This window comes from Tetrao urogallus, assembly GCF_951394365.1.
Source record: "Tetrao urogallus genome assembly, chromosome: 1".
In the NCBI taxonomy this organism is placed as follows: domain Eukaryota; kingdom Metazoa; phylum Chordata; class Aves; order Galliformes; family Phasianidae; genus Tetrao; species Tetrao urogallus.
This window is the reverse complement of record NC_136813.1, coordinates 115,496,263-115,505,490: the sequence shown is the minus strand read 5'-3', so window position 1 is coordinate 115,505,490 and position 9,228 is coordinate 115,496,263. Positions and strand designations below refer to the sequence as shown.

Here is a 9,228-nt window from a genome sequence, read left to right as displayed (position 1 = left end):
AATCATTAAGCTCCAAAACCCAATTTCCAAGGGTGACAAGTGAACACCACAGTGCAGGACAGTAGGTAGTTACTGTAACTAATCTCACATTTGGGCTCATCACAAATTGAAATCTTTCTAGTATCTTGTTCTGCCAGCTTAAAAAAAGAAAGAAAAAAAAAAAAAAAATCACTTTTCCAAAACAAGTACAAGATTGATTTTTCAAGAGCTGACTTCTAATAGTAAAATTTAAAAAATAAACAGAAAAAAAAGCTTTTATATTTCAACAAAAAGTGCAGTTTTAACCAGAAAGAGAGACAAGCCCAATGCAAACACTTCAGTGAGTGGCCTCCTCCGGTGAAGAAGAAAAGCTGGAGCGTTCCAACCACTCCCAAAGCTTCTATAACTATAGCCCAGCAATCCACCTCAGAACAAGTTCCACTGAAATTAAATAGCCCATATGAAATACAGTTCACCATATTTAACATTTGACAGTAATGGCTTGAGCAAGACTTAGATGCAAAGGCTAGAAGTATGCATTTGGCTCCCAATGCCCAAATCACACATTTGCTACTAACAATGACTGGCTTATTGCTTATTCCTGTGTCTAACAATTTTGGCACCCAATTCAATCAGTTTTCTATACCTCTCATTACACAAGCACTATCAGCACACCAGCAGTTTAAAACTGAAGTAGCTTGTTTGGAGAAAGCCTCTTAGAAATGACTTGGACTTCTCATGTAGCGATAAGCAGAGATCACTACCAAAATCAGCAGTTATTCTATCAGAATCCCATGACATCCATATGCTTAACCCCATAATTCAGTCCAAGAATATGGATATCTATAGTTCAAATTCTTAAAGTTCTAATTGACACCTGGTTTAAACCTTCTGCTCTGTAGACAGACTACTCATGTTAAAACAAAAGATTGTGAAAAATGGTTGCTCAGAAGCAGTGTCCAGCTTAGTGGCATAGCAAACAAACTGAAAACAAACACAGTAAGTTACATCTCGAGCTGAGGAGCATAAAGTATGCTTTACCTTATCACTTTCCAGAATTTTGGTGGTTAGCACAGGGATTTCACAAAAGTGACTGAAACGCTCTCTACTAGCAGGTTTCTTTAGTAGCATCTTTATCCAATAAAAAGATTTTTATCTATTATGATGAGGAAGTGATATCAATAAACTGTAAGCTAAAGGGAACTTGGCGAGAAATATTCACAAACAGATGCTTAGCTTCAGACTGGTTTAGCCCTGCAGAGATTAAGCAACAGGAAGAAAATTGCTATTTTAAACTAGTCTAGTTTCCTAGAAGCCTAGTCCTCAGGAATGATGTGCTGACACAAATCTTGCAGTCCAGTATTTCTGCAGTTCTGCTATGGTGCCACTGCCTAGAAAGAATGCATTAAGGTAATAGCCTGAAGTTTAGCAGCCTCTCTCAAACTTCTACTTGATACAGAAGCAAGCAGAGAAGTTTGCACCATTCAGCACCACAGGGAGACTGAATCAAGCAGGCAGCCTGAACTTGGCCATGGGTCATTACCTTAGCACTCATTCTCATATTACTCCCAGCTGCAGGGTCCTTATAAACCTGATCGCAAACCAACTAGCACACACCAGATTGAACTGCTGCCACCTGGGACATCAGGCCACCAAAACAATTTGAAACCAGAAAGGGGTAGACTGCAGGTAGCACCCTGACAAATCTATTCTGTATCTCAGCTCTATCTGAACTGCCAAACTAGGATTCTTCGCATGCACAGAAACAGAACATTGTCCCAGTAACATTGTTTTCTTTTATTTAGTGCCAATGCAGTAGGTAATAAGCAACTTCAGGCTACAGTCTAACTACTCAAGAACTTAACATCCAAGCTGAAAAGCATTAGTAATTTAATATGCCAGAACAATTTAAGACCCAGTAGTCCTACAAAGCTTATACCAGAGAGTCAGCTGTTCAGAGAGCAGGCATTCAACACAAAGCTTCCTTAGAGGCCTCAGCAATAAGCTACATCAACAAGAGCACAAATATTTATTGCGAGGAGTTAGGTGTCCATAGCTCTGCCTCAGTAGGACCACAGGAGAGCTTTATTCTAGCACTTTGTTTCCCAGTAGATACATGTGGCCTGACACTCAGCAGCCAAGGCATTCAAAGGCTAGTAAGGAAAAAGAATTTCTTCAAACGTAAGGACTCCTCTTGAGTATTGACTGCTTCTTCTTCATGAGCTGATACACACAGTTTCTGAAGTCCAGCTATGCAATCCCACAAGACTTGGGTCTAAGCTGATACGCAAATCAAACTTGTACATCTAAGCAATGGTTTTGGTTTACTTCTGGAACAGGCATAGCTTCCCCCCCCCCCCCCCCCCCCCAAAGTCAGCTGAAGCTATTTAAGGGATGAAAGCAATTACAAATTCTTAAACAAAAGGACTTCCTTCTAGCGATACTCTTTAATAGGCCAATTATTGCTCTGCATGCAGAAGTTGCTCATTCCATCAGTAAGCTTGCATTACATTTGACACAGATGACATCACATCAGTTTTAAGATAAGCCTTCCAAGTAGTCAGCATTCCAGATGAGGAGTGCTTTGCTGTAAACTGCATCAAGTCCAAGCTTCAATTCCTAGAAAAACTTGGAAGTAATACTTTGACTATTCAAGAGTCTTTAATTAAAAAAAAAAATAAAATGTTTGCTACTGAAGATGCTTACAAAACTGTATAAGATACTGACATCAAGCATACCTGGCTGCAGCCTGCTTTCACAATCCTATCCCTCACTGCTTTCCCAAGCTAAATGAAGTCTGAACAGAAGAAATAAAAAAAAAAAAAAAGTAGCCTTGCTGCTATACTAAGGTGGCCATCATGCATTAGTTACAAAAAAGTGGGAGAGCTTGTAACATAACAAGAAGCCTTTGGTCCTACCAAGAACAGGCAGCTTTTCCACTGTCAAGTAAATGCTGCTCTGCTATCGTTCTTCACATCTAACAGTAACCATATAGTTTTATTTCATCTGCTTTTCTTCCTACACTTAAATCATTTGTTTGATCCAGCACTTTGGTCTCATACGCTCAGGGAGACAGCAAGATGACAAGAGTTAACAAGTATTTAAGTATCCTTAACCATTGCACCAGTACATTAAATAGCTCTAACTTTTGCCTTTCTAGTCTACTTCTGATTAAGCAAAGAAACAAAATCATTTACATTATGAATTTTACTATTGCAATTGAGTGAAAGTTGCCAGTCAAGGCAATTACCTTGTTTCTAGTACTGCTATATACAGAACCATCCTTACAAAGCACAGAAGCATCAAAGCAGGCAGTTCAACACATACCCTTTAAGAAGTTCAGCCCCCTACGCCTCCAAGTAGATACTCTTCCAGAGGTTATTCTGAAACTAGGGGCAGACTTTCCCCATATACAGTCTCTGTGTAGAGCTCTGCTTAGGGTTTACACACCTCATCAAGTGAAGTTTAAGACCACAATAGACCAAGAATTTAACCTCCCAAAAGACCATACTACACAATGACCGAGGGATGATGATAAACCAAAAAGCTTGACTCTTAAGTGGAGACAAAGGCAAGCCTGCAGGACCTGCCTGAATTTGTACAAGAAAAAACAAGGCGGCACTTTAGAAATTCACACTGACAGGAGTGCACATCAGCCTACAGGTTGGTGGATTTTTTTGCTTGCTGTGGACCCACAACAAAGAAACTCAAAACTTCAGTGGAAGAGCTGCACTATTTCTCAGCTGTGCCAATAACTGTTTAGGAAGATGTAGTCAAAAAGGCTTTATCTTGAGCCTCTTCTTAATAGCATTCTTCCCATCCTATTCAAGCAGTGGTTTCAGTTCTATTAAAGGCTTTATTTCCTCATTTCAAGGACTTCACATTAGCAATTGTTTAGATCATGTTCTGCTGCATGTTTAGAGAAGTCAACTTCCATATTTTCATACTCCAGAAGAATCTAGCCAACTCGTGCTTTAGAGACAGGCTCATTAATCCATCTCCAACTTCCAAGAAACCTTGAACTTGAAGCAGGACCACATATGCCCATGCGCTACAGGAAACAGCCAATAGGCCCTCTACAAGAGGGACATTATCCACACAGTTACCAGTTCCACACAGCCAAAAAGTAGAAGCAGCCCGAGCATGACAAGACCACTCTTACACAACAATTCAATAGAAGGCTGGCTAGAATCTGAATGGAAGATGTATAAAGTAATGAAGTTTGTCAATAGAAAGTTTTGGTTTTAAATCAGCTTCTGCTCAATATATTTCCCAGTCTTAGCTCTATTAACTAACACAGTTCACTGAATACTCCACTTAGATGACAAGCTAACAGCCACTTCCAAGACAAGTACCTAGTCCCGTAACTATTCCTCTAATATTTGGTTGCTGGTTCTCTTCTCCCAGTGAAGAGGTAATAAGGCTTCTCGGCATTTGTAGAGATAAACTGAAAAGGTTCTTCACAGGTTGCCTGGTCGCATATTACTACTGCATTCCAGGAAGTAATTAGTCCAACAATCTTACTTATTAGAAAACCTACAAATGTCCATCACTTGTCTATGTACATTCAGCTTTTAGAAGCCTCCGCTGAAGAACGCTCAAGTGAAGCAATCAATTGCAAGGCAACCAAGTGGGGTAGGACTGGCTATATGGCACCGGAGGATTTGCAAGATAGTAATTGCTGAAGTTTACATCACTAACATAAGGTGCTGGCTGGTAGTAACAGGTAACAGTAGTGGTGTTAGGGATGATGTTCTGTTCTGCCAGCACTTTGAGTGCCAGAAGAGAAATCAAGTTGAGAGTCTGTCTTCGCTCGTGTCCCATGAGACACACAGTGCTCTCATTCACCACCCTGCGCAGAATCATGAGGTAGTCATATTTGCTCCTTTCTTCTTTGGAGAAGTGGTTCTGGAGGTAGGTCTCTAGCTTGCGCTGCTGATCCAGGATGTCTGGGAAGTCTATGAAGAACCGGGAGCACATGTAGCGCTCTAATGTTTTGATCTCATCTTTATCCATGGGCCGGAAGTCTCGCACTAAGAGGTTACTGTATTTCAGAAGCCCACCACCTCGGATCTCTTCAGGATTTTTGGTAGCTATCAGCTTGTTCTGGAGGTGATCAAAAGCTGCTTCAAAATCTCCATACATACTCTCCCCAATCACAGTTGGATGGAAGTGCTCCGACATGGGGTTTTCTGAGTAGTCATAGTAAAAGAGCAGGGAATCCAGTATGATTTGGAAAGAGTCTACACTGAACTCAAACTGGCGTCTTATGCAGTCTACAAACTTCAGCTCCACATTCCTGCCATGTTTATTGGAAAGTGATATCAAACTCCAACGATCAGACTCTGTAGACACTTTAACTAGCTTCTGGATGTAGGCTTCCTTCAGTGTTACTGGACTGATCTTCAGTTTGCTTACTCCTTCCGGTAAGAAATTCAAGAGGGAACGCAACACCACATCTCGAACCAACTGAAACTCTGCCTCACTTGGAAGAGAAACTTGAAAAATGAGATCCAAGTCCTTGCAGCCCAGACCATTATCTTTGACCAGGACATGGCCAGCTGCAGAGCCGTTCAGACGGACATCATGTACTGCAATGCCTGCTTCATTCAGCCTACTTCGAACAGTCTGAACTATGTCCTTCAGAGTTATCTTCAGCGTTGGGAAGTTACCCCGGCCATGGATTGGAACCACCTCTGTAAGAACTTCATGCAGGCGGCTGACCTGCTCCCAGTTCAGCACACTGCATGACATGCAGTCTGTATTACTTCCTTTGCTTGCCATGTTAAGGTTTTTCTTCTCCAAAGAAACTGTAAGGAAGTGGGAGAAAAAAACAAAACAAAAACAAAAAACAAGTCAGACTTTCAGTTTGCACTGCCTAGCTCTGCTTTCTGTCTACATACACAAATTAGAGAGAAATAACTTAACGGACTAACAGTTGTCAGCAAGCCTTCCACCTGAAGTGGTTCTCAACTGCCCCACGAGTATGGGCTCAAAATTTAGTGGTCAGTGTCCTTTTTCATGGGATAGCATTAAGAATTGGATAGAAGTAACTTGTTTCAAAGGGAAAGCCTCAATGAATAATGCATAAACCTCATACAAGTTTCCAAAATCATCTGCAGTACCAGCTGAAGCAAGTGACAATCATAGCATTTGGAAGTGTTTTGTGCTTAATGCTGAACTTGCTTTGTTATAGTTGAAGCTCAAACACTTATCTCCAAATAACATGACGGTAAAAGATATTCAGGTACTAGTTTCAGAGCTTAGAGATCCAGTTAGTGCCTTCAGTGGATTATGTGAGAGAAAAGACCTTCCTTCTCATAGAAGTTTTTTTTTTTTTTTTTTTTTTTTTCCTTCCTTTCTTAATCACCCAGCATATAGCTCTGACAGGATAAGAGTCAAGTCCACCTTGCTTCTGCAAAAACTGATAGAACTTCAGCATCTGGACAGAATTTCATCCATTAAAAAAAAAAAAATAATAAATCAGATAACATAGTTTTTCAATGTGCACTTCCAGTCTGTAAGCAACCCTTTTTCAGATACATTACACAATTAAGCTACCTTTTTGGAAATACTCATACTTTCCCTGTCCTTTTGTTCATTTATGAAGGAAAAACAAGTTCATAAGAGCTGGAATGTATTCAGATGGGATTAAGGCACACTTGTTAACATTACAGTAAGGACTTGAGAACCTCAACTAGTTCAAGCTTGAGCACTTGAAGGAATCTTGTCACAGTTGACCTCTTCATTCCCTTGTGCTTCAGTGACCTGTTTTGAAGTATGTGGATACTTACGCATATTCTACAGTTGTGCAACTCCAAATTGTATTAATACACTCTTCCCTGTTCAATTGTTCCAGGTTTCTATAATAGCCAGGTGCTCCCTAACAGCTGGGGACTGAGATTTCACATTCATCCATCTCAAACACTTGTGAAAGCTGTATTTGCAGCTGCCAAGGTCAGGTTATTCAGATTTAGCTTACTTAACTCTTGCCTACCAAGAACTGTTTAAAACTCAATCATGTATTTTCCTAGCATGCATCAGGAAAGTGTACAGAGCGCTTTTTAAGCAAGATTCAAACAGTAACTATTGTTGTTATTTCTTGCTTGTTGTCTACTAGCTTCAGCTTCTGAACAGATCATTTGAACTGTCACCTCCTCTAGGAGAAGAGGAACACTAGGTCAGACACACAGCAAGGTGAAGCAAGCAAAACTCCCAGGGATGCAATTTCCATCCCTGAGCACAAGCTGCAGCATTACAAGCTCTGCTGCTGTGTGTACCACATCAGCTTCAGTAGGCATCAAACAAGCCCATGATTCTTAAAATAACTAGTTCAGGATAAAACAGAAGCTTCTTTAAACTCAACCCTTGGGGCTCCAACAGAGCATAATCCCAGTGGTATCACAGCTGACAGGAGTTGCCCTCAGAGACATTAAGTACACTTTCACCCCAAAAATACTACTTCCATTAAATCCTTCAGATAACTAGAGAACAAGATTCCCCTGACTTCAAGCTGCAAGTGTCTAAGCTCCTCCTTTCCATTTGCGGGCTCCTTAGCAGCCAAGACAACACATACAGTGCTCCAGGCAACCAGAGAGGACTTGAGCAGAGCTTTCCACCTCATCATGCGTACTTGGTTCTGCTTGAGGATCTTTGGGCTGAGGTACAGCGCACACGCTCTCTCTGCCAGCACCTGCTGGAAAAGAAGATCAACTATTTCTCCTCCTCCATTCAGGGGAGAGTTTAATTCCTGGGCTGCCAGCTGATGAAGCATCTCACCCTTAAATCACTCGTGTGTCGCCTGCTCTGCAAGATTGAAGTTCATGACAGCAGGACCTTAGTGATTAACACATCTGGAACACTAGAGGCTTGCATGCTTGTGTTTCATTACCACTGACTGCCACCGCAAGGTCAGACACCTGGAGGTGCTCGTCCACTGGAAAGACAGCCGGGATAAGCCCTACATATTTTTGCTATCCAGCTTCAAGTGTACCATAGCACCAGTCACATGCAATGCCCAAGTCACAGGCGGGAGAAGTGAAAGCGAGACTCGTTTCTGTCGCGATGAGGGATCACAGCACCCTGCAACAGCGTATAACAGGACGCAACACCTAGAGAACTCAGCTCAGAGCCGTGGCAGACACCTCTCTGACACCACAGCGTCAACTTTAACAGGAACCGAAATGCTGAGGGACGTAGCTTCCTTCAGAACGCACCCGGGGACCGCAGCCAGCCAATTAGATAACCACGAGCAGCGAGCCATACACGGCTCCGAGCGGCTGTTCCCCAAAATGATCGTTAACCATCCCATCTCCGACGCGCTCCCTCAGGAGACGTCAAACCCGCCCGGCCCGCCTCGCCTCGCCCCGCTCACCGGTCAGCTCAGCCACAGCCGCGCACACCGCGCCGCCGCCTCACCGGCCTCGCTCACGCTCACGCGCACGCCTCCCTGCCCCCCGCTCCCGCCTTTTATTGCCGCGCAGCCGCCCCGCCTCCGCCTCCCCGCGCTGAGGCGACCAACGGGCTCCCCCTCCCCGCCCGCCTGAAGCGGATGAGCGGGGGCGGGCGCGGCGAAAAGGGGAGGAAAAGGATCTGGGTTATTTGTACAGTAATCAGTAGAGGAGGGGGGAAAGAAAAGTTGTTCCACCGCTGAGGGAGTTGGAATGTTTCTAGTGGAGCTAGAACGCTGTTTGCCAGTCACAGCTAGGGTACTGTTACTTTCCTACACCCTAAAGGAAGAGGAGTTCAAACCTGAGCGCGTGTAGAAAAAAGCTGTGCCTGTACGAGGAAGCTGGAAAGCCCTTCTAGTCTCAGCAAACAAAAAGAGGCTTGGCCTGTTTTAACAAAAAACAAAAGCTGAGCAGGAATATGGGCAGGTTTCTTCTGTTTATTTTTCTCTGTCAGCACACTGTTGGCATAAATTACAGGAAACGAGGAGAGCTGTTTAAATTAAAGGATAACACTGACGCAAGAAGAAGATCCAAGGCATCTTCTGTCATTTTAGATTGTCATCCCTTCAGAGCACAGCACCGGAGAGCAGGTAGAATGAAACCGTCTCATGTCAAGGAGGAACTAGATAAGAAAATCCTTAACGTGGTTGTCTGTGAAGTTATACAGCTAAACTTGAGGATCCAGGACACCTCTTCAAACAGCTTTTTTTCCAGGTCTTCTGAAACAAGAAATAGAAATGGGGAACTCGAAAAGGAGTAATAGGAGAAATGACGGAGGCAGAACCACCAGTGAGGAAGT

The 9,228-nt window shown here is 42.9% G+C and overlaps 1 protein-coding gene across 1 annotated transcript; it reads right to left on the bottom strand.

Moving 5' to 3' along the window:
- Nucleotides 1–4,426: 4,426 nt before the first annotated feature.
- TENT5C (terminal nucleotidyltransferase 5C) lies at nucleotides 4,427–5,763 on the bottom strand (the record flags this gene model as incomplete). Its single annotated transcript, XM_079548547.1, has 1 exon — nucleotides 4,427–5,763. The coding sequence occupies one exon, from the start codon at nucleotides 5,761–5,763 to the stop codon at nucleotides 4,591–4,593; it is 1,173 nt and encodes a 390-aa protein (XP_079404673.1). The 3' UTR covers nucleotides 4,427–4,590.
- Nucleotides 5,764–9,228: the final 3,465 nt, after the last annotated feature.